Source organism: Microcaecilia unicolor, chromosome 2, assembly GCF_901765095.1.
Source record: "Microcaecilia unicolor chromosome 2, aMicUni1.1, whole genome shotgun sequence".
Classification (NCBI taxonomy): domain Eukaryota; kingdom Metazoa; phylum Chordata; class Amphibia; order Gymnophiona; family Siphonopidae; genus Microcaecilia; species Microcaecilia unicolor.
In genome coordinates, this window is record NC_044032.1 from 361,510,135 (window position 1) to 361,536,746 (window position 26,612).

The window sequence follows — 26,612 nt, forward strand, 5'->3', positions numbered from 1 at the left end:
AATGAATTTTTACTTAATACAAAACACATTTTATAATTCATATTTTCAACTAAAGGCAATACAATGCAGTGTGCAAACATATCATACAATTTACAAAGTAAAATGACAAAATATCACTCTCCCTTATCCATCATAGTAACCCATACCTTCCCTCATTCAGCTGTTTCCTAAACATAACATAGTCCTGAACCATTTTAAGCTTTATAAGAGTTGTTATGGGAAAATCTTTGGAAAGCAGAAAAGTAGTAGGGAAAAAACTGATGAGTGTTTTTTTTTAAATTTGCTTTTCAAATACAATCAACAGTTTGACAAAGAAAACAGCATGAAACAAATGAATCAAAAAATGTTTTAAAGAAACATCTTCACATTTCTATGCTACCACCATATACATATTACAAACAAAATTTTTGAACTGCTCATCTTACTGTTTGAATCTTTCCATTTTTAGCACCTGAGTGAGAGCAACCTCTGCATTTCTGTGTTTAAACAATTTGTTTTCATTACTATGCAGCACAAGAATCTTTTGCTGCACTTCCACTGCGGACAGTTATTTGTATACAGGCTTAGCTACTACTCTCCTTAAAGGAGCCGAGAGCTGAGCCTCACTGTAATTTCCTAACGTGTTAAAAATAACTTTAAGCCCAATTAGTAAAGAAATCATATGCAAATAGTGTGTGTGCAAATAAATATGCACAACATGGGAAAGTATGTCAGATTGCTATGGAAACATGCATAAAGTTTACTGCATTGGGTGTTAGCCACAGAAAAATCAACATTTTGCACACAAGTTGTACTGGGACCTGAAAAGGATCCTTGTAAGCAGGAACCACAGTATACAAAAATCAGGTTATGCATATTAGATTATGCATGTACCTGGAATGCCAAACATTTTCATCCATAAATTTAGAGAGCACAAAAATGAGCACATTAAACTGTGTGCTAAGCCTCCTCTGCTTCATTATACTGACCCCAGAGAGAAGAAACAGCATGGACAGCAGAAGAGACCAGCACCAAAGCTTAGAAGCAAATGCATAAGGAAAGAAGTAATTCTAGTTTTAACCATGTACGAAGAATAGGATGCACTTAGAAAATCATGGGTATTAACATATTGTCCAAGTAGTTGAGTACAGGAAAATATCAAACTGAGAAATGAAAGGGAATGAACAGGAAAGCATGAGTGTGAAGCAGGATTTTAGTAAATCAATGCAAAGCAGTGGGCGAACTGTAGGTAAACTCTGAAGCTGGTATTTAATGTAAGACTTGTTTATACAGTTTAATGATTTATCTTATACAAGATAAAGCCAAAAATCTTATAGGACATATAGACACATTATTTTTAGACTTTTTGTTTTCAGTTTCAGTGTTTAAGCACTTCCCAATCTGGATTTGTTCTCTGCCTAGAACTTAAAAAGGTTAAGTGGACTATAAATGCCAAAACTAAATATTAAAACAGAATGGGGGAAATTCTATAACAGGGTATGTGTAAGGAGTCGATTTTATAAAGGAACAAGGCACCTACTTTTCTTGATAGAATACTAGCATAACTGGGTATTGACATGCTTAGCATTTAGGCACACCCACATATGCTAGCCTGGGTCTATGTGAAAGCAGCAACCAGCTTACAGTACTCTGTTCAGTTTTCTAACAGGTGATGTATTGATATTGTAATACTAGCTGTAATATTCTTCATAGGAATGGTTGTTACTAATTGAGCCTCAAGTTACTGTTATGTTCTTTAGCATATCAAGGGCAGAGTGGTGGGGACGGTCTCTCCCAGGTGCAGGCAGCAAGGGGATACACACCGATTACATGCTGTCTGCCGGTCCGTGCCCCTTCTGATGCCAACTTCCTGTTCCGGGGCAGAGAACCAGCAGAGCCAACAGCCGTGTGACTGCTCAGTGCACCCCCTTGCTCAGAGGAGGGCAGTGTCCCGTTATGGTACACATTTGCTTTATAGGTTACGAGTCTCTTTTTGTAGGGAGTTATGTTACTTCAAACGTACCCACTACTGAACAGAGTTTGTGTTGATGTGGTGAACTCATAATTTGAATATATTTTTGTTCTGTGAGCTATAAAAGGAAAAGTCCTAGTTCTGCTAAACACACTAATAGAGTTTTGATGAACATGAGTAGAGATACAGAGCTGGAAGTACAACGTTCATATTGCGATTCTACCTATCCTGTACAGACCAGCCTTCATTCTCAAATAGGAGAACTGTTTGCATGGGCAGAAATAATATTTAGAAAGGTAGGTGCTACCTAAACTTTCAGGAACCAAGAAAAATATACCGTAGGAAGCAGCTTAGTAAATACTGCAGTGTCATATTGTTTCTCTGCTTCTCTCTCTCTCTTTTTTTTTTTTAATCACATTTTAATTTTCCATCCAAGCAATTACACTTCTACAGAAAAGTGGCAGAAAAAAATGCTATTTAATTACAAATTTCTATTAATTAATTTAGAAAAAAGTCACTCAAGTCCACAATTAGCAGATCCATGACCACAAAGGGGGAGGAGGGGACAGTAAAATAATAAAAGACAATTATACCTAATAGCTAGTGAGTACAAGCTAACATTCAAAAAAAGAGTTGTCGATCAGGGGGGGTCCCAATTAGTTCCTTAATATGCATTTAATTGTCAGGAATGCTGAGAGGTGAGATGGCTCAAAGAAGACATAGCTGGTTGATTTGTTTCTGATAACACTTGCAAGGGTATCTCAAGAAAAAAGTTACACCTATCTGAAGTACACCTAGTTTTATCAGTAGAAACTGTCTATGACACCTCTGAGTTTCTCTAGAGACATCTGGAAAAATCTGCACTTTGAGTACCAAAATTGACTTATCTCTGTTCTTAAAGAACACTGTCATTAACCAGTCTATCTGGAGTTAGAGCCACTGTAGCTAACAAAGTAGCCCCAATGGTAGAGTCCATATACAATGACTCTAGAATCTCAGTCACATCCAAAGGAGTTGCATTCTGATCCAAGTTTTGCTGACCCTTCAAAGGTTCCCTTGGCAAGTAGTAAACCTGCAAAAAGATGGATTTTTTTTCTTCTGGAATTTCCAAGATTTCCTTCAGGTATCATTTCAAGATATCTCTAGGTGAAAGAACAAACGCCCGAAAGTTTAGATAACGAAGATTACTATTCCTAACATAATCCTCAAATGACTCAGACTTACTCCTTAAACTTAAAATATCTTTTATTTTAACGGTTTTAATTCCATGTCTCAGTCAAATCTTTTTCTAATTTTACAACTTGATTGGATAAAGTATGCAATTCCGAATCATTTTTATCCACTTTAGCTTCAATTTGTGATACTTTTTGTTGCAAGACATGAATGTGAGGCCACAGAGCTCTAACCAAAGGAAAATTTAATTCTTACCTGATCATTTTCTTTCCATTAGTCCAAACTGATCAATCCAGAGACTTGTGAGTTGTGTCCCTCTACCAGCAGGTGGAGATAGAGAGAACCTCCGAGGTTTGCTATATGTGGACCTGTGCAGCCAGCTGAACCTCAGTAGGAACAATACCAAAGTAGTGGAATGGAAACAATAGAAACCTCTCCTGACATTGTCGGACCAATTGCCCAACATACTTCCACCACTTCTATATTTATTTATTTTATTATCAAACGAAGGAACATTCAGAACAAAACCTGAAAAAAAACGAACCAACCGCAACAAAACCGCAGACAGTAAACCCGGGGGGGGGGGGGGGGGGGGGGCCTCTGGATTGATCTGTTGGGACTAATGGAAAGAAAATTATCAGGTAAGAATTTTTCCTTCCATGGCGTCCCACAGATCAATCCAGAGACTTGTGGGATGTACCCAGGCAGTCCTCAAATAGGGCGAAACAACCCCAACCCGGCAGAAATCACCGACGAGCCAAACACCGCATCTTGACGAGCTGCCACATCCATCCGATGACGACGAGCGAATGTATGGACCGAAGCCCATGTAGCTGCCCTGCAGATATCTTCCGGAGAAACCAAATGTCTAGTTCTTCTGTATGATTAAACAAAAACAAAGTCTCTTACCTTTTTTTTTTTTTTTTAGTCAGGAGAGAAAGGAAACACCCGATCAGGCCAACAGCCCTGGACAACGGAGGAAAGGTAGGGGGAGACCTGGCACCACCAGGTGTACACCACAAGCTGCAAACAGCCACTCAACCTCTGTCTGTGCTAAACTAAGCCCAAAGGACACCAGTAGCCAGATCGAACCAGAGCTGCACAGAGATGTCTCTCCACTAGGGTTACCATTCGTCCGGATTTCCCCGGACATGTCCTCTTTTTGAGGGCATGTCCGGGGCGTCCGGCGGATTTTGCCTGCACCCACGTTTGTCCGGATTTCTGGACAAACGTGGGCGCGGGTGCGGGCAGGCGCGTGCGTGTGGGCGGGCGATCGGCGCCGTGGTAACCCTACTCCCGTCCCCTCCCCTTCCTTACCATGTTCCCTGGTGGTCTAGTGACGTCTTCGAGGCAGGAAAGAGCCCCCTCTTTCCTGCCTGGAGCGCTGCCTCCCCTGTCTATCATCCTCCTCGGTCTGGCTGGGGATTCAAAATGGCCGCCGAGAGTTGAACTCTCGCGAGGCCACTTCAACTCTCGGTGGCCATTTTGAATCTCCAGCCAGACCGAGGAGGATGCAGCAGGCAAGGACAGGCAGCGCTCCGGGCAGGAAAGAGGGGGCTCTTTCCTTCCCCCGAAGAGAAGACCCTACTAGACCACCAGGGCTAGATAGTAAGTGAGGGGGGGAACCATGTGACGGGGGGCGGGGAATAGAGGGGCGGAACGAGGACCCGAAGGGGCGTGGCGGGGGCGGGGTATGAGGCGTGGCGGGGGCGGGGTAGGGGGCGTGACATGTGTCCTCTTTTTCAGAGGACACAAAATGGTAACCCTACTCTCCACCTACTAGAGAGAAAGAATACTGAGGTTCAACTGGCTGCATAGGTCCTCATATAGCAAACCTCGGAGGTTTTCTCTACCTCTACCTGCTGGTTGAGGGACACAACCCACAAGTCTCTGGATTGATCTGTGGGACACCATGGAATCCGCAATTAAATGCCATAAATTGTCTAAGGTGACCTCAACCAGTTTGGACAAAAGAAATACTGGAAGCGGTATAGCAGTTATCTGCTGTAATAAGAAATCATCTTGTAATCCATTCCTGGAAACGCCATCAGTGACGAACTGCTACTGTGTGGCTGCGGGGAAGGGGCTCTTTAATCGGGACAAAGCATGACATCAAGTCCAAGAGGTGCCACAGATTCCCTTCCTAGGCCATGCGTCTCAAGTGGACTGCTCATCGATCCAAATGTACTCCCAGTCCTCCTTGAAAAACATCCATAAAGCTGATTGTAGATGGTTGTGACCACTGGGAGGCTCGCACAGCAGCCTTCCCTCAAATGCTTCAGCATTATTCAAAGGAAATGAGGAACAACTCATAGCTCACAGGTACATGCAAGCCAACTTGGATCCATGTATTTCTGCTTCTTAAGGACTGTCCATCTTCCCTGGCCCTAGTTTTGGGGCAGGTTTCTGAGGTTATTGAAGTCTCATGACTTAACAAAAATATAGGTATTCCTTTATGGTATTATCATGCTTAATTTATCAAAGGAAAACAGAGAAAAATGATGGCAGATAAAGATCAAATGGTCTAGCCCAGTGGTCGGCAAACCGCAGCTCGCGAGCCACATGCGGCTCTTTGGCCCCTTGAGTGTGGATCTTCCCAAGAGTCCGCTCCCCGCCACTGTCCGGCGCTCACAGTCAGTCCATAGGTGCCTGCCCTCAGCTCCCCGACAGCCCTCCGTCCTTTTCCGTTCCTGCCGGTGGCCATCCAGCATTTAAACTTCTTTATTTTAAGTTGCAGCGACAGGCCGACGGCTCACCTCCTCCAGCCTTTCACTTCCTGCTCAATGCCCCGCCTTTCTGATGAGGTATTTCCTGTTTCCACGAGGGCGGGCGGGAGTCACTGAGCGGGAAAGGAAAAGCTGGAGCCTGGAAGTGAGCCGTCGGTCGCTGCGACTTAAAATAAAAAGGTAAGGTTTAAAACCCTGGGTGGCCACGGCCAGCGGGAATGGAGAGAGGAGGGCTGTTGAGGAGCTGAGGGTGGTGGGCAGGTGGGGGCGGGGCTGGGTAGCAGTGCACCTCAAATTCATGCTGCGTGGGGTGGGGGTGGAGTTATACAGTTTCCTTGAATGGTTGGTTTTAATGCTGTAATTCTATTAAAAGTAGTGAATGGTAGATACTGTTTGCACATCCTTGCACTTTGAAATAGCCAAGACAACTGAGTGAGTTCGGTCCTATTGCACAATGCTGGCCAGGACTGAGTTTTTAGCAAAGGCCAGCTTAGGAGTACCCTAATTAAGTTAATAACAATGTACCTACCTATACAGTTTAAGTTTTAAAAATTTGGCTCTCAAAAGAAATTTCAATCGTTGTACTGTTGATATTTGGCTGTGTTGACTAATGAGTTTGCCGACCACTGGTCTAGCCACTCTGTCCATCACCTTTTATGAGAATGTCCCTACCAGTTTAAATCATTATTTCAAAAGTTGTGATTTAAGACAAAATGACTATTACTGATTTAAATTATGATTGTACTCGACTGGATGTAAATCAAATCTACCTGCTTTAGACAAGAAGTGTGTGCAGCTTAGAAGAAAGCCACTTTGTTGCTAACCACAGATAGGAATTAAAGTACACCCTCTTGGACACACTGGGGTAAATCTGCAAAGTCTTACTTGGGTAGAGTTAATCTGCCTAGTCAGGGGAGTTGAAGAAAAGTGGTTAGAGCAAAGGGATGAGAACCAGGGAAACAAGTTTCCAAACCTGTTCTTCCAATGGATAATCCTTGTGCAAGTCAACTCACTCTCCAATCCCTAGGATACAATTGTGATTATGAGTCTTCTGGAGCAAGAAAATACCTACTGTGCCTAACTCAGTTTTGGAAAAGTGAATAACGAAACCTAAAATACCAATTTTATCTCCCACAAAGTATACTTACTTTACACCACACAATAGAGGCATTTTGAGGCAGGCTAAAACCAACATAGCTACAATTCATTTTTAAGACCATAAGAATAGTGATACTGGCTCAGACCAATGGTCCATCTAGCCCAGTATCCTGCTTCCAACAGTGGCCAATTCAGATCATAAGTACCTGATAGAATCCCAGATAATAGCAAGATTAATGTTACTAATCCCAGGGATGAATAGTGGCTTTTCCCATATCTATCTGAATAGCAGACTATAGACTTTTCCTCCAGGAACTTGTCAAAACCTTTTTAAACCTAGAGACACTAACTGCTGATACCACATCCCCTGTTCATTCTAAAAGCAGTAAAATGTAACTTCCTTAAATGTCTACTTGTCTTTGTACTTTTTGAAAGATTTACGTTTATCCATTCTACACCACTCAGTATTTTGTACACTTCTATCATATCCCCTTCTCAACTGTCTCTTAAGCCTTTCCTCATATAAGAGTTCCATCGCCTTAATCATTTTGGTCACCCTTCTTTGAATCTTTTCTAATTCTGCTATATCTTTAAGATTCACATACAGTAAGCGCACTGTAAACTTACATATTTTACAACCTTGTTTAAGAGCGAGTAAATGCACATGCAATGCTTGTGCAGGCTGAAATGTATACTACTAGTTTGACACCATACAGGAGTTGTACCCAATTGTGCCAATACTTCGTAATGCAGAGATGTAAATATGTGGAATTTCTGAACGGAAGGGAAAAATCCAAGAAAATCAGGAAGAAATGGGAAATAACTGGGACACCAATGTTTAAAGAGCATGAGCCTGCAAGCCAATTTGAGTACTCCCCATAGTGAGTACTGCAGTGATTCCTTAATCTTGCATATTTTGCAAAAGAAAATATGTGGGGTAAAGATCAATATTTACTAATTACTTTAATTAAAGCATCTGATGCATACACTTATATAAAAGAAATATTACATAAAGGACTAGATTCTATATACCACGCCTAAATTCAGTGCCAAATTGAATTTCGCCCAAGCACATAAAAAGTGCGCCTTAATTTAGGCGTACTTTATAGAATAAACTAAATTTACACAGTTTATAGAATAACCCCGATAACTGGTCCACATGACTAAATTTACACAGTTTATAGAATAACCCAATAACTGGTCCACATGACTAAATTTAGTCACAGGCAGTTACGCCAAGTAAAACCTGATGTAAATGCCAACACCTAAATTATGTGCAGACCAGGTGTATTCTATAATCACGTGAATAGATATTAGAAACACCAACGACCCACCCATTCCACATCCCCTTTTCAACTATGCAACTTAAAATTTACATGCAGCACATTATAGAATATACATAGATAGTTCTACACAAATTCTAATTAATGCTAATGTCAATAATTGCTTGTTAATTGCAATTATCAGTGATTGGCTTGTTAACCAATAAGGTTATGCGCATTGTTATGGAATACGCTTCGATTTCCACGCAGAAATATCAGTACAATATATAGAATCTAGGGGGAAATCTTTAAAAAGGGTAGCCTTGTTAGGTTTGGTGTAACAAAACTGCCAGAGGCAGGTAGCACCTTATGGACTAACCAATTTGTTGAAACATGAACTTTCAAGGACTTTTAAGGACAAAGTGGGGTTCCGGTTCTTGAAAGAACATGCCTCAATAAATCAGTTTATCTATAAGCTGCTACCCGGCTCTGTTAAAAAATGTACATAAAATAAGTTTATAAAAAATTGGAGGTTTTTGTTTTTGGCTCACATCTTTTTCAGTTGCAACTCAAGGTGAGGTACATACAGTTATAGTAGGTATTTCCCTGCCTTGGAGTTCTCCCAATCTGAGGCAATGGAGGAGTTGACTTGCCCAAGATGACAAGGACCCACAGGGGGAATCTGTTCTGGTCTCCCCTGGTTGTGCCCTGTGCTTTAGGTACTAGGCTACTCCTCCACACCATATTTTAAACATGGACCTTGTAATGTAAGCAAATCACACTATGCAAGTTGTGCCTTGAGTTTTGATCTTTAATTCTCATTTTATCCAACCTGTAAAATCTTTCGCATAATTTGGTTCCCTCCAAATTAGTGGCCTAGTGGTTAGGGTGGTGAACTCTGGCCTTGGGGAACTGAGTTCAATTCTCACTTCAGGCACAGGCAGCTCCTTGTGACTCTGGGCAAGTCACTTAACCCTCCATTGCCCCAGGTACAAATAAGTACCTGTATACAATATGTAAGCCGCATTGAGCCTGCCATGAGTGGGAAAGCGCGGGGTACAAATGTAACAAAAATAAAAAATATATCTCTAGCTGAAGTGCAACCTTATGCAGTCCACAAGCATTTAAGTTTAGGTGAGTTAAAGTACAAGTTACTTACACTGCCCACTCTAGTTTCTCGTTCTTGATGGAGTTATAGAGTGTCTGTATAAAGAAAGAAAAAGAAAGGCAAACAAAATTACTGTTGGATTCACCCTCTATAGCATATTGTGCATTTGCATACCCAGAGCTCAGGGTTACTGCCTTTTCACAAAAATGACAGAAGCAGGTGGCACCTTACAGACCAGCCAATTTATTGAGACATGAACTGCTACTATCTTTCCAAATAGGCTTGCATTATCATTTTGAAGCAAGATTGCTTTTCAGTTAAAACCTTGGGCAATTAAAATACTCGCAGTACATGTGAAGAGGCAAAAACTTTCATTACAGTCTGGTGTAACAAAACTGATAAAGGCAGGTTGCTCCTTATAGTCTAACCAATTTTCTACAGTATCCCTTAATTTACCCATCACAGAAGTCCAACAAGCCTTAAGAGCTCTTTCAGTTATCAGCCCTATTCAATGGAAGTCACTGCCATCCAATTTTTGTCAGAAAAAAAGATTATTTTTAATTGTAGAATAAGTAAAAATCTACCTTTTTCTAATGCCTTCAGCCATTAGAATTGCTGGGTAGTATTTTGTTTTTACTGCTCTCTGAATCATTCAATGAAATAAGTATTTAATTACTGTGTGGCTTGTCATAGTTTCGTTACTAATTGTGTTTATGTTACATTTTGTAGTATGCTTAGAACAAGTCAGTTAGATCAGTGGGACAAATATTTTTAAATAAATTAACTGGCCTGGTCAACTTTCTCTTCACAAATAGGCCAACATAGACTGTTGTTTACAACATATTATACTTTATCAGTGACAACAGAGAGGTATTCTTTAAAAACTCTACTCCTTCCCATCATACTAGTTCTCATTTGCATAAAAGAGACAGCTCTGCTACAGTGATGCCCATAATTTAGTCCCTTGAAAAGCATGAATTTCATGGATTCCTATCTCACTACAGCTTTTTTTCATTATGTTTTAATTATCATGCCTAGAATTCCTTAAAGAAAATAACAAAAAGTTCAGTTTTTAAATAGCAAGTATTAAAGAATTACTGCAAAAATTTGTAATTTACAACACAAAAGGAGGGAAAACCGAATACCAGTCACTGTGTTTGTTTTCCTCTGTGTTGATCTGTTATTTGTCATATTGCTTTAATTTACTTATGTGATTATTTATTGACAGATTATAGATCAATAAGGGCATAATTTTGTTATGTCACCCAGAAATGTAAAAACAATAAATGTCAAGACTTTAACAATATAGCAACTGATAGAAACAAAGACAATGCGATAACATTTTTCACTGGTCTGTGTGGGTTAAGGAATAAATTACATCATCGGATCCAAGGGTACAATTAAGGAGCCTTTTTACTAAGCTGCGTAAGCATCTACGCACTTCCAACGCATGCCAAAATGGAGTTACTGCCCAGCTAACATGTGGCTCTTGCGGTAATTTCATTTTTGGCGTGCGTCCGATAAATAATTTTTATTTTCTGGCACACGTATTGGGCGTGTGCCAAGTGGCATTTGATGCACGGTCATTACCGCCCGGTTACCACTTGAGACTTTACCGCTAGGTCAATGGCTGGTGGTAAGGTCTCAGACCCAAAATGGATGCGTGACAATTTTCATTTTGTCGAACGTCCATTTTTGGCAAAAATTTTTAAAAGCTATTTTTTGCAGGTGTGCTGAAAATGATTCTGTGTGCACCAAAAACACGCGTCTACACTACCGCAGGCCATTTTTCAGTGCACCTTACTAAAAGGACCCCTAAATTATTTAAGTTAAATAGGTTACAAAGAAGTTGTTATATCTTTTCCCTGCCACAGATGGATAAGTTAAAAAAATATACCGTGCCAGTTTTCTCTCTCCTCTTGTGGCAATTGATTTGGTTCTGTTGTATTATATATTACATTTCATCCATGAAACAAATCCATAGGTGGAGGACAGACTCATGGTAACTATAAAATGGATATGGAAGTGAATAGCTTCTATAAAGTGCTGATGCTAGTGAATAAGTCAAGATTGGCAGAATCTCTATGAAATGCTGTTTCTGCAAGTACACACAGGCTCACAAGAATATTCTCCTGTTACTCTTCTGCCAAAACAACTATACACCTCTTTCCTAAAACTTACAACGGTCCTAGCCTAGAAAATTCCTAAGACAATATTCAGATTTCATACAGTATGGCCTAATTCACAAACTGCTGAAAAACTATAAGAAGAGAGATAAAACAGTCAATGGGAGAGGTAACCAACTTGGACAGAAATGCAAACGAAAAGAGAAGTGAATGGTGTCATTTAAGATCTTTAATAGTAATCAACTGATTAAAACTCCACCATTAAAAACTCAGCACGTTTAATGTTTCACTCATAGGCTGCTTCAGAGATTTGCAATAATGTAATGAAAAGTCACCTTCTTTCATCTACACACGTGTAACCATTGGCTTATTATGGTGGAAAAGAGATCAGTCTCTATACAAGGACATACCTTGATGTATGTATTTGTAAATTGCTTTGATCTTAAAGTGGAATCACAGTTAATCAAATTTTAATAAGTAGACTGGCTACTAGGAGTCAGTCTTCCAAACAAGGCCATCTTTATCTTACTTGGTAACCTGACCCCTAGGGGTCAGGCACTGCCATTTTGAATAACGATAGAGCCAGAGGCAGGAGTAAGTGGGCATCACTACCAGCTTCCATCTTTTTGAAGTGGGTGGGGAGGGTCCCACTAGAGTACCAGAAATTTATTTTTTATGTCAGGGGCAGGAGGTGGGAGAAGGGGTAAATTAGACTACCAGGGCTTTTTGTGTCGGGGGGGGGGGGGGGGGGGGGGGGTAGGGGGATTCAATAGGCTACCACAATTTACTTGTGAGCCAAGGGCAGAGGAGTTGAATTGGGTCTGGGGAAGGGACAGATGGAGATCTATTATATTACTTGTGAGTTGGGGTCAGGGGGTGTGGTCTGTCCACTAGACTACCAGGGACACTGGGTCATCTGAATTTAAGTGTTATACTTCACCTCAGATGACCTTCAGGGCTCAGAGCAGCAAAAGTACAAGGCAGGCATTAAAGCTCTGCTGTTGCATTTAGCCTGTCAGTTTTCTGAGCACATCTCTGAATCGGTGCACGCACCGAGCTCTAAAGAAAAGGTTTTGTGCAGGGTTGGCTGCCAGACTTTTTTCTGCACTGAGCGCCGGCAAAACTATATTTTTTCTCGCCTTGAAGGGGTTACAATCTAAGTCTGTACCTGAGACAATGGAGGGGTTACAATCTAAGTTTGTACCTGAGACAATGAAGTGACTTGCCCAAGATCGTAAGAGGCTATTTGAACCAGGTTTCCCCAATTCTCAGCACACTACTCTTAAACATTAAGGCTATTCCTCCACTCCACTTAGGGCAGCTAAAAATGGCTGGGGCCACTCCAATTTAAGCTTGGGTCTCAGTATGTTTATGTTTAAAATCATTTTTATTGAGGAGACAGAATGACATGAAATTCAAACAAACAAAAACAGCATCAAATAATCATTTTTTGTTCCATTATATCCCACCCCTATACTTAATCCATCCCTATAATCACTAGTGCCTGCCTCAGAGGGTCTGGACTCTTATGACCCTCCAAACATTAAAGCAGGTATGTTGAACCAGATAATAGATCAGCGATTAACAATACCACAAGCCATGTAAGTTAGGAATGAATAGGCCAACATTAACTGTACAAACTATTCCCAACTATGATCCAAGAACTATATTATGAGGCGGCAATTCAACTGAGAACCATGGTCAGTTGAAAAAGGAACATCAAGGAAGCCAAGTGGCTAAAGTACGAACATGAAAAGTCTTCCTAACTCCCCAACTCACCCTCTTCTTTACCCTGCAATTAGAAATGAGCAATAAACTAGAGAGCTGAACAGGAACGTGGGTTTGCGGTATACTCGCGAGTACCACGGGAGTCCCCTCCATGTCTGCGGGGATCCCGCAGGGCTGGATCTGGGTCCACAGAAATCCCTTGGGGATGGACCTAGATCCTGCAGGATACCCGCAAAAGTGCCTTCCCTCTCCTGAGCGCAGGGTGCCCTCCAGTCACATACCTCGAGGCACCCTGGTGGTCTAGTGGCTTCTTTGGGGCAGGAAAGATTCCTACTCTTTCCTGCCCGCTGCTGTGGCGTTGATCCTCTCCTCTGTGCTCTTTTAACATGGCTGCCTTCGTTGCTGTGCACTCAAAACAAAGCGAGTGATCCTATGAGCTGCGGAATCCACATTGTCATTCTTTGTTGGTTGCACTTTTATCTAATCACCCTTCTATTTTTAAACATGCCGGCTTGTGCAGCATACAGATATACACAGAGGAAGTATAATGATGGAATAACTTTTCATAGCTAGCGTAGTAATTTGTTATAAATTTTAATTAGGGTATTAGTTGGAGGGGATGATTATAGGGACACCCTAGCATGTGTTACAGTGAGGGAAATAAGTATTTGATCCCTTGCTGATTTTGTAAGTTTGCCCACTGACAAAGACATGAGCAGCCCATAATTGAAGGGTAGGTTATTGGTAACAGTGAGAGATAGCACATCACAAATTAAATCCGGAAAATCACATTGTGGAAAGTATATGAATTTATTTGCATTCTGCAGAGGGAAATAAGTATTTGATCCCCCACCAACCAGTAAGAGATCTGGCCCCTACAGACCAGGTAGATGCTCCAAATCAACTCGTTACCTGCATGACAGACAGCTGTCGGCAATGGTCACCTGTATGAAAGACACCTGTCCACAGACTCAGTGAATCAGTCAGACTCTAACCTCTACAAAATGGCCAAGAGCAAGGAGCTGTCTAAGGATGTCAGGGACAAGATCATACACCTGCACAAGGCTGGAATGGGCTACAAAACCATCAGTAAGACGCTGGGCGAGAAGGAGACAACTGTTGGTGCCATAGTAAGAAAATGGAAGAAGTACAAAATGACTGTCAATCGACAAAGATCTGGGGCTCCACGCAAAATCTCACCTCGTGGGGTATCCTTGAACATGAGGAAGGTTAGAAATCAGCCTACAACTACAAGGGGGGAACTTGTCAATGATCTCAAGGCAGCTGGGACCACTGTCACCACGAAAACCATTGGTAACACATTACGACATAACGGATTGCAATCCTGCAGTGCCCGCAAGGTCCCCCTGCTCCGGAAGGCACATGTGACGGCCCGTCTGAAGTTTGCCAGTGAACACCTGGATGATGCCGAGAGTGATTGGGAGAAGGTGCTGTGGTCAGATGAGACAAAAATTGAGCTCTTTGGCATGAACTCAACTCGCCGTGTTTGGAGGAAGAGAAATGCTGCCTATGACCCAAAGAACACCGTCCCCACTGTCAAGCATGGAGGTGGAAATGTTATGTTTTGGGGGTGTTTCTCTGCTAAGGGCACAGGACTACTTCACCGCATCAATGGGAGAATGGATGGGGCCATGTACCGTACAATTCTGAGTGACAACCTCCTTCCCTCCGCCAGGGCCTTAAAAATGGGTCGTGGCTGGGTCTTCCAGCACGACAATGACCCAAAACATACAGCCAAGGCAACAAAGGAGTGGCTCAGGAAGAAGCACATTAGGGTCATGGAGTGGCCTAGCCAGTCACCAGACCTTAATCCCATTGAAAACTTATGGAGGGAGCTGAAGCTGCGAGTTGCCAAGCGACAGCCCAGAACTCTTAATGATTTAGAGATGATCTGCAAAGAGGAGTGGACCAAAATTCCTCCTGACATGTGTGCAAACCTCATCATCAACTACAGAAGACGTCTGACCACTGTGCTTGCCAACAAGGGTTTTGCCACCAAGTATTAGGTCTTGTTTGCCAGAGGGATTAAATACTTATTTCCCTCTGCAGAATGCAAATAAATTCATATACTTTCCACAATGTGATTTTCCCGATTTAATTTGTGATGTGCTATCTCTCACTGTTACCAATAACCTACCCTTCAATTATGGGCTGCTCATGTCTTTGTCAGTGGGCAAACTTACAAAATCAGCAAGGGATCAAATACTTATTTCCCCCACTGTATATTCATGCAGAGATTTTTTTTTCTCCTGTGCCTACATTAAAAGAAAAAGATGGCATATGGGAACTTGCTCCTTTTGTTTTATGAATTGCAGTGGTATATTATAAAAATGCACTTACCTTTTTTTATTACTACATTTCCACAGAAAGGTATTAAATAATTAAAGAAGGGCTTCCTTTATGCATATTTTGTCCAGCATCAGTCTAAATGTGGCAACATTGTCCAGTTCAGTACACTATCAGCTGCCAAGTTTATACAAAGTTAATTATGGAGGAATGGCCTAGTGGTTAGGGTGGTGGACTTTGGTCCTGGGGAACTGAAGAACTGAGTTCGATTCCCACTTCAGGCACAGGCAGCTCCTTGTGACTCTGGGCAAGTCACTTAACCCTCCATTGCCCCATGTAAGCCGCATTGAGCCTGTCAGGAGTGGGAAAGCGCGGGGTTCAAATGTAACAAAAATAAATAAATGTTCAGTAGAAAATAAATCTGTTGCCTCAGGCTGCTTGCTATTAAGGGCATTTGCTTTAAACTTTGTTTTAATTCATTTATCCAGTCCTTACATTTATATGGTTTTGCTTTTTAATCCCAAAGGTGAATTCTAAGGGTGGTTGAACAAGGTATAAACTGTGGTTTCTGACTACTTGTTTTGAAATTTGGACTGCTTTAGGTCCTGTGCTGATCTGTACATCTGTTGTCAGAGTACAGAAGAAAATACCTCTACTAGTATTTTTACTGCTCATAGAATCTGGCTATCTTTAGAGGTGGGGTGGTCAGGATGACTACGGCACAGCAAGGGCTTGGCGGGCTGGGAGATGGGATGGAGAAGATTACTTGCAGCGGGGACGGGTTGGATTTCTGACCCCGTGCAACTCTTTACAATAAACGAAAGTAAAAAGAGGAATAAAAAACAAAAAAACTTCTTTCAAAGGGACTCCCCCCCCCCCCCCCCCACCTAACTGATCCGTCTCTAAAGAGTATTAAGGACAAAACTATGAGCTCTAGGAGGGAGTGAAGAAATATAAGGTTCTCAAATAGCCAAAATTTTCTTCATACATTATTTAGGAGAGCTGCCCATTCCCTGTTTTTCCAGCAACATATGATGGTGGAGCGGATTCCATCAGCCCCAAAAAGATGGAGATCTGGTGTCATCCACACCTTGAGGATCGACGTTTTGCCTAGGAATGCTGCTTTACAAAGGAACAGGTGGTGACCACCGACCTAGCATAGGGAAGGCCTCATATTTGTCTAATAAAAATCCAACAGCTGAAAATGGGATAGCCAAGCACAAGAAATCTTCCAGATAATGAATCACTTGTGTCCAAAATCTGTGGACCACAAAGCAGCCCCAGAATGCATGAAAAGAGGAATTGTGTTGGTGTGAACATTTCGGGCAAATGGGAGTATCAATGCTACACATGTGAAACAACTGAGTTTGGGTTACATAAATTCGATGTAGGACTTTAAACTGACATGGCAGTAAGTCTGCCATTATAGATAAGTGGGCAATATGAGCAATTAATCTGCCAAAGTCCAGAGAAGCGGGTGATCTGTTTAGGTCTCTCTCCCACGTGGCTGTCACCTCTGAAATATTTTTAGGGAGATAAAACTGTAGGAGAGCTTTATGTGGGGAATAGACAGAAAGATGGCCCTGATCCTGCCCAGAAAAAAAGCAAATGGAGCTTATCACCATGGCCAGACATTAATGCAGTATCATCTAACAAAGTAACATAGTGATGCAATTGATAAGCAAAGCTATTAGCCAAAGAGTCTGAAAAGCCTTACCCTAAAGAGTGCATAGAAAGACGAATCCCCAAATAGCACAAAGAATGGGTAGCCCAATGTAGGGAGAACAATCCTTCCCAGTCACGTTGGATCTGGGCCGAGGACGCAACAGCTAAAAATTTCTGTTAATTAAAATGAAAACCCTAGAAGTACCAAAATTCATGGATTAATTCTAGCAATGCTGTCAGGGAAAGTTGAGAGTTAGTAAGGATAACTAATCATCTGCAAAAGCAGAAATCTTAAAGTGTGAAAAGGCACCCCACGAACCTCAGGATGTGGAAGAATTTCCTGAATGCGGGGATCTAACACGAAGACAAACAAGAGAGAGGAGAGAGGGCAACCTTGTTGCATGCCTCAATGAATATGGAATGGTGAAGTGTAGAGCCCATTGACCCAAATAATAGCCAAAGCTATACCAAAGCGGTGCTGAGGAAGTAAAGTGTGAGATAAAATGAAAATTCCAAAGCAATAGCAGAGCAATGGAGGATAACTGTAGAATAAGTCAAGGTAGGCAGGAGCTCTCAGACTTCCGTCTCCACTCCTCCATTATTCAACCGGAAATCCCGGTCTCAGTATGTTTAAACACAAGACCTGGTGATGGAAGTGACATATAAAGAATGCTCACACATATTATTCTCTGCATTTTGATTACTGTGCTTTATTATCACCTGTTCCCTAACAGAAAAAAATTACATAACTAGCTGCATGGGAAATCATCTTAAAAGTCCAAACATTTATTTATTCAAATCTGATTAACTGATTCTATTTTAAGACCCAAGTATCAATACATACATCTGGTACAATATTAAAAACAAATTATAATAATAAATGTTTAAAAATGTAGTGCATTATGCAAAAGTAGACATCTGCCATTCATAGTGCAAAGAAAGTGGTGCAGGTTTATGCTTTGCATTCACTTCTTGAATACAAATCATCATTCACTTATTACCCAAGTGGGTACTTTTATGTAAGGTTGCTCACTCATTTCCTGGGGTAATACTATTTTAATGGGATCCTTCTGTACAAGACTGTTTGTAACATTCTTGTTCTTTTAATTTTGCTTGTTCAGATTTGATTTAATGTTCTATAAGTCAACTATCAAAATTTAACACACAATTTATTAATTTTCTAAATGTAATCAGCTGTATATACTATTAATACTCACTGACATTAACACATGTAGCTGCTTGAGAAATTTCTTAATTACATTTCTACAATTATCCTAGTTATGATGCACCACCACTGGTACTATTAATGTCAGCCTGCAGTGCTGTGACAAATTAAATCATCACTAGGCTCTGTGGATCTGAGAGAAAACATTTCATCGAGAAAAATGTCCATGCAAACAGCTACTACAGCAGCAGTCCTTAACAGCCATGAACCTTTATTCCCAGTGCCAAAAGGTTCATCAACATTCCATTAATTCTTTGGTTTTAAAAGAATATTTCACTCAGAGCTTCAATTATTTGTATTTTATTTCAAACTAGGTTTGAAAAGAAGAAAAAATAAAGCTTCTAGCATTGGTTGCCCTATGCCTCTCTTTTTTGACAATGGCAAGCTTGCCCCCATGATCAGCTTCTTGGACAACAGTACCAGAGGGAACATATTTTGGATTTAGCTTATGCCCTTTTCAGTTGTAGCTCAAGGTAGGTTACATTCAGGTACAATAGGTATTTTCCTGTTCCCGAAGGGCTTACAATCTAATTTTATACCTGAGGCAATAGAGGGTTAAGTGACTTGCCCAAGAACAAAAGGAGATAAAAAATAATAATCATCACCATCATCCAGACACCTCAGAGTTATTTATTGGAATTTCTACCCTCTCACCCTGATTTAGCTGCCCAAGGTGATTTGTATGCTATATTCAGGCAAGAACAGATATCAAACTCTCAGACACACTGGAAAGGAAATAGATAAGATGAATGGGTATGGCAAGATGCTTGAGGCCTTTGACAAAGGATATGGTGGGAATAGGGAATGTTTCTGGGAGAAACGTTCCCGCCTAAAGGTCTGCAGTATATCCCTGGGGGACTCTGTGTCCTCAGTTCTGACGGCTTGATTGTTGGTAGAGCAGTTACTATTACTACTTATTTCTATAGTGCTACTAGATGGACGCAGCGCTGTACACTTGAACATGAAGAGACAGTCCCTGCTCGACAGAGCTTACAATCTAATCAGGACAAATAGGACAAATAAGGGATAAGGGAATTACTAAGGTGGGAATGAGAAAACTGACAGGGGTACTGTACAAGTGAATAGGGGTTAGGAGTTAAAAGCAGCATCAAAAAGGTGGGCTTTTAGCCTAGTATTTGAAGATGGCCAGAGATGGAGCTTGATGTATTGCCTCAGGAAATCTATTCCAGGAATATGGTGCAGCAAGATAAAAGGTAAAGAGATTGGAGCTGGCAGTGCGAGAAAAGGGTACAGATAAGAGAGGTTTACCCAATGAACGGAGTTCCCAGGGAGGAGTGTAGGGAGAGATAAGAATGGAGAGGTATTGAGAAGCTGCAGAGTGAATGCACTTATAAGTCAATAAGAGGAGATTGAATTGTGGAGGAGTGGCCTAGTGTAGGGTGGTGGACTTTGGTCCTGGGGAACTGAGGAACTGAGTTCAATTCCCACTTCAGGCACAGGCAGCTCCTTGTGACTCTGGGCAAGTCACTTAACCCTCCATTGCCCCATGTAAGCCGCATTGAGCCTGCCATGAGTGGGAAAGCGCGGGGTACAAATGTAACAAATAATAATAATTGTATGCAAAAATGGTGACTTGAGGAAAGGGCTAATATGAGCATAGCGACACTGGTGGGATATAAGTTGTGCAGCAGGATTTTGAACAGACTGAACGGGCAAGAGATGATAAAGAGTGTGGATTAGTGTTTTGGTAGTGTGCTCAGAAAGGAAAGGATAAATTTTGGTGATATTATAGAGAAAGAAAAGACAGGTTTTATCAGTCTGTTGGATATGTGCAGAAAGAGAGAGAAAGGAGTCAAAGATAATCCCTAGGTTACGAGCTGATGAGACAAGGAGGATGAGAGTGCTATCCACAGAAATAGAGAATGGGGGAAGAGGAGAGGTGGGTTTAGGGGGAAAGATAAGAAGTTCAGTCTTGGTCATGTTTAGTTTCAGACTGCGGTGAGACATCCAGGCAGCAATGTTAGACAGGCAGTCTGATACTTGAGCCTGGATTCCTGTTGAAATTTCCAGTGTGGAGAGGTAGACCTGGGTGTTATTAGTATAAAGGTGATACTGAAAACTATGGGATGAGATCAGAGCACCAAGGGAAGTAGAATAGATGGAGAAAAGAAGAGGTCCCAAGACAGAGCCCTGCGGTACACCAACTGACAGTGGGCAGAAGTGGAGGAGGACCCACCAGAGTATACACTAAAAGTGCAATGGGAGAGATGATAAGAAAACCAGAGCCCTGAAATCCAAGTGAGGACAGTGTATCAAGGAGTTGGCGGTGATCAACAGTGTCAAAAGCCGTAGATAGATCAAGGAGGATGAGAATAGAATACAGACCTCTGGATCTGGCCAGGAACAGGTCATTGAAGACTTTTTAGCAAGGGCTGTATCAGTTGAGTGAAAAGGATGAAAGCTAAATTGAAGTAGATCAAGAATGAAAAATGGCTGAGCCAGGCAGTGTTCCTTAAAAGCCTGCTCAGTGACACCACTGACTTCTGTAAGTGCTATTGGTTGCTGGACTAGAGAGTCTTGCAGACCACAAACAGCTCTGCTCCCAAAGTACTCCAAATCAGTCAAAAGGTCTGTTGTGATGATTTACTGTATGCAGAAACGGAAGAAACACAAGTAAAAACAGTCCTGCCTCCAAAGTAAACTGTAGACTTGTCTCTCATGGTTCCAATCTTTGGGGTAAGGGGACCCCTTCTCCTCTATTAATTCTACTCAAAATCTTATAAAAATAAAGTATTGATGAAGTGCTCTCACAAACAGTTTGGTTCCATTCAGGAATCTTTACACCATTCAGATCTGTACTCAGCATTATATATTCAAATTTAGTTTGCAAGGAAACAATCTAGACAGAGTTTGAAATTACCAACTCGTTTAGAAGGTCTGTTTTTGATTCCATATCTTCATTCACAATTCAATAAACACTTCTGTGCATTCATAGTTCTCTTTAGCAAACCCCCAAACTTGATTGATTGAAAACAAATGTATCACAGAACCTAAAAATAATTAATCTGTATGCCCTGGTAACATTATTTACAGTTTGAAGTGGCAAAAGAGAGGATGCCACTTATACTGCCCTCTAACAGCAGAAACCAGTCAGTCCACATGCTTAAAAATAAATTAAGTGCCTAACTGTAGCAAGTATGTCCCATCATAATGTATATTGGACTTCTGCATAGCCCTATAAGGACCCCCAATATTTCAGAGGCAAAAGGCAGTAAGTTCACTGCAGGGAAATCAAGCATAAGAATTCTCTAGCCAAGTATCCGGTTTCTAGCAGTGGCCAGTCCAAGCTGTAAGTACCTGGCAGAGTACCACAAGTAGCAAACAAACATGTTTTTTTTTTGTTCCATTTTCCCACAAATCTGCCAGAATAGATTCACTTCCTTCTGCCACGGGAGGGCAGAATATCACAGCACTGCTTCTCTTACTGGGATAGTGTGGTGTTTTAACAAACATCCAAAGGACAGTAGCTAGCATTGGTGATTTTTTTGTCTTGTTCATTTTCATTTCATGTTAGTGTGTAATAAATGAGTGTATGCAGCAATGGATTGAAAATGAAATAAAAATGTACACCTCAAGGGGGAGTGGGTAGAAACTTATGCAGTGGATCCAAACACGCTACATGGAAACTTTGGAATGCCTGAAAATCAATGGAATATATTCAGACCCCTTTGGTTTGCAAAGCAGCAAAAGACAAGGCTCCCACTTTTCCCATTAGTATTTAAATTAATATTGGAGTGCTTGGTGGGAAAAAATAATTAAACCAGCAAATCCAAGCGATTAGCCAAGCAGTAAAATAAAATACAATAAAATAAATAAAGCATACACTGTCTCTCTTCGCAGACAGCATAATTTTTTCCTTACATCAAACCCCTAATTCTCATTTGAAGCAGTGCAAAAGGTGATTTGTTGATACCTTCCAAAATTGCAGAAGCTTTAAGATTAGAATACTTGGATTTGTTCACATTATAGCTTATATATAATTACTATTACTACAAATCATTTCTAATTCTCTCTCTTGATATAGATACATTTAAATGTAGCGCTATACAAATGTTAATAATAATAATAATTTCCTGAGGATGTAGTTAGATCTAGATTTTAAAATATAAAGTAGCATATACGGTAAGTAGTATACCATTCTAAGAAGTTGGGATACTCTTTCCATGTGCCTACATTTTCAGGACAATCTTGATATTAAAGATGTATTTACACAGCCCTATTCCAACTATTAAATGCATTCTATATCAAAAACTTGTAGAAGAAATACACGTCAAACAACTGTTGAACCATAAGAGACATTGTAACTTATCCAACAGCTTCACATAAAAATGCATCAAATCCTACAATACGTAATAGGAATGATTTTATAGCAGGGCACTGACAGAAAAATGCAACTATTTTAAGTAAAAAAAAAAATGTTTTTTACCTTTTTTGTTCAATCTCTTCTTAAATCAAATGAAAAACACCACCAAGTCCATTACAACCAAGAACATATATACTGCAAGTACAAACAAAATGAACTTCCTCCATCTAACCCATCAACACAGCAGGACTCCTGAGCTCTTATGGCTCTTAAGTCAATTTTATAAAGGCAACACAGGTACCTGATGTACATTTATAAAATAGGCTCCTAGAACCAGCCCAACAACAAACAAATATGCATAGGCAAATTTAGACCTACTTCGAAATGCTGTGTGTGCATGTGCTCTACACATGTACCTGTTTATCTTACTAAATACATGCCACTACTCCATCTTTGCTCTGCCAAATCTATATCGCCACGAATGCCAACGATGTCATGTAAAAGTAGGTACACTCTTCCTATAAGCCTACATTTTTTCACGTACATGGCCAAAACATTCTGTTAAAGCCACTTTCTGGATGTAAAACAGGCTACACATGCCAAAAAAAAAAAAAAAGAGGAAGCTTAACATCCAATAAGCATATCAGTGGGAAGTATTCTAACCTTATATTTTTCAGTTGAGACATCTAGATGAAATTAATAAGAAATTAGAAGTTGACATTTTTATTTGAAAGAACAAAATTGTGGGAGATACTTTGATACAGCTAAGATACTTACCTGTAGAAGGTGTTCTCTGAGGACAGCAGGCATATATTCTCACATGTGTGTGACTTCATCCATGGAGCCCAGTGCAGACACTGCCATAAGGCACTGTCACTTTAAAACTCTGAGGTGAGGCAGTGCCCCAAAGGCGCATGCTTGGGTGCCTTCCTGCCTGACGCTCGAGTACGGGACCACCAGTACAGTACAAAAGCTAAGGAGACAACTTCAATGGGAGGGATGTGAGACTATATGCCTGCTGTCCTCTGAGAACACCCACTACAGGGTAAGTATCTCAGTTTTCTCTGAGGACAAGCAGACATAATATTTTCACATTTGGGACTTACTAGCAGCCAGGCTCACAACATCCATTTTTGGTAAATGTCAGTGAACCAGAGCCGCCAAGAGACTGAAGCGGGCCTGGGTCAGGGCCACTGCTGCTGCTGTCCACCCCCCAGATCATCTGCGCTGCCGCCCCCCCCCCCCCCCCCCCACCACCACCACAATCGTCAGCACCTTTTAGTAAAAATATCCTGGACTGCTTGTCCAAAATGACTATCACGCCTAGAATGCTGCTCTAGACAGTAGTGAGCAGAAGACCACTTTGCTGCCTTGCAAAGCTGCCATGGCTATTATATTGTGAGCAGTGACATGGACATGAATGGTCAGCCCACCCTGAGTATACATATAGGAAATACAGTCAGACAGCCAAGTAGATATAGTACGTTTGGTGATGAGAATCCCTATCTGTTAGGGCCGAAGCTGGGAGGACTTCCTAAGAGGTTTAGTACACTCCAGATAATAGGCTACAGCACACTTGGAGTCTAAGGTATACGCTTCTCCAGGATGACAGTGTGGCTTACCAAAGAAGACAGGAAGTACAATGATTGATTAAGGTGGAACTCCAACACCACTTTAGGGCAGAATTTGGGGTGGGTTCAAAGAATAACTCTGTCGTGGTAGAACCTGGTGTAAGGTGGTGTCCATAACCAAGGCTTGAAGTTCGCTTAATCTTCTGCCAGAAGTAAAAGTTATTAAGAACACTACCTTATATGTGAGGAACTTCAAAGAACAGGAATGAAGTGGTTCAAAAGGATGTTTTATGAGAGCTTTGAGGACCACACTGAGATTCCAAACCACAGGCGGCAGTTAGATAGTAAGATTCATGAAAGGTTTCACATGAAATAAACCTATCAAGGGATAAATAGAAAGTGGTTAATTATCAACTTTGAAGTAAAATGTGCTAATAGCACTCCAGTGCATTCTGACTGAGGGGCAGATGCACTAATGTCCTCGGAAGAGCCCTTCCCTTACCGATTTCATAGTAAATCGGTAGGGAACGGCCATGCATCAAGGAAAGGGAATGCAAATGAGCTGCTCCTTGTAGCTTACTTGCATTCTCTATTCCCTCGGAAGCCAGTCGACCGGTCGAGCATGCGCAGAGCAGCCAAGTGTTATGCTGGCTGCTCTGTGCATGCCAAGGACATCCGTTATGGACGTCCTTCACTCAAAAAACAACAACAACAAAAAGGACATCCCTGAGGAGCAGGAAACTTGTCAGCAGCCTGAAACCTCAGAAGAGAAACAGTGCTGAAAAGAGCCCCAGTTAATTTAAGTGCTACTGCTCTTAACATTTCCATTGTCTACTGCTTTGCATGTTAAAGGCAGGCTAACATCAGGCAATTAGGAAGGACTTCTCTGAAGAAAAAAAAATTCCAAGTGCTCCTCAGGGACCTCTAACAAGAGCTGGACATCTTCCTGCAGCTTTTGTGATGGGCCTCTTTCTTGGCAGTGGTGTTTTTCTTACCTGCAATTAGGAAGGACTTCTCTGAAGAAAAAAAAAAAAAGGACGTCCCTGTTTTTCTTACCTGCCTGAACTGACCACAACCATAGTTCTCTCAACAATCCCGTCCAAGGTTGTTTTCATCTTGTGCCCCTCCCCCACAAGATCAGGACGTGCAAGGACGTCCAAATCAAAACTTTTTGGACGTCCCTCCCTCCAGGTCGCTCTCAGCCAATCCCAGCGCGTTTAGTTGATACTGGTAACGGCTAAATATGCTGTGATTGGCTGAGAGAGACCTGGAGGGAGGGACATCCAAAAAGTTTTGATTTGGACGTCCTTGCACGTCCTGATCTTGTGGGGGAGGGGCACAAGCTGAAAACAACCTTGGAGGGGACTGTTGAGAGAACTGTGGATGTGGTCAGTTTAGGCAGGTAAGAAAAACAGGGACGTCCTTTTTTTCTTCTTCAGAGAAGTCCTTCCTAATTGCAGATAAGAAAAACACATCCATGAAGGACGCCCATCACAAAAGCTGCAGGAAGACATTCAGCTTGTGTTAGACATCTCTGACGAGCACTTGGACGTTTTTTTCCCCGATTTTTTTTTGTTACATTTATAGAAGTTTTTAGAGGCTGTGCAGCCCCAACGAGAGGTACAGACCTCCTATTAGATTTTCCATGGTTAGGCAATCGGAAAACGGTAGTGCATCTCATTACTATACGATTTATACACATTGGGGTACTAATTTGCTCATCTGCATTCCGTTTTTGTTAGCTGCTACCGTGAACGGAAAACGGCTCGGAGAAGCATTTAGTGCATGCCACGGTTTACTACTTGCTCGTTAATGGCTCGTTAAGTTTAGTGCATCTGGCCCTGAGTTAGTTTTGAGGTCAGAATACAAAGGATGAAGGATGTAATCTATAAGGGTAGGAAGAGAGAACGTAACATGGTCGAATGCTCTGGCTGCACACCAGATAGATTGCAAATCAGCAAAAAAAGAGAGGAAAACCAAAGCACACAATAAAAAGCAACAAGAAGAAAAACAGCACTAGGGGCCTCCAAAACTGGGATAGCAAATAATGCTTTATTATGAGACCCAACACAGGTCATGTTTCAGCTTCTGAGCCTGCATCAGGGTCTACAAAAGTCACTTTATTAAAAGCTATCCAAAAAGATGGTCCAATAAATCTTGTCATTTGTGGGTAGTGCGCAGTGTCCACACTCGCTCCTTCACATGGCTGGGTCCAGGTCAGAATATCTTCTGGGACTTCCAGTGGCATTCACTCAGTGTTATTCTGAAATCTCTACACTCTTACTCCTGGGAGATACCAGACAATGTGAGCACGCAAAATGAGCCAGGACATGAGAACTTTCTGTATG

The 26,612-nt window shown here is 41.4% G+C and overlaps 1 protein-coding gene across 1 annotated transcript in view; it reads right to left on the reverse strand.

The window, feature by feature from the left end:
* The window catches only part of PSD3 (pleckstrin and Sec7 domain containing 3), a 599,926-nt gene that overhangs the window by 152,178 nt on the left and 421,136 nt on the right, over positions 1-26,612 (reverse strand). Inside the window, exon 10 of the mRNA XM_030192121.1 lies at positions 9,370-9,413. Within this exon, the coding sequence (XP_030047981.1) occupies positions 9,370-9,413 (44 nt within the window). The remainder of the gene's footprint in view (positions 1-9,369; positions 9,414-26,612) is intronic.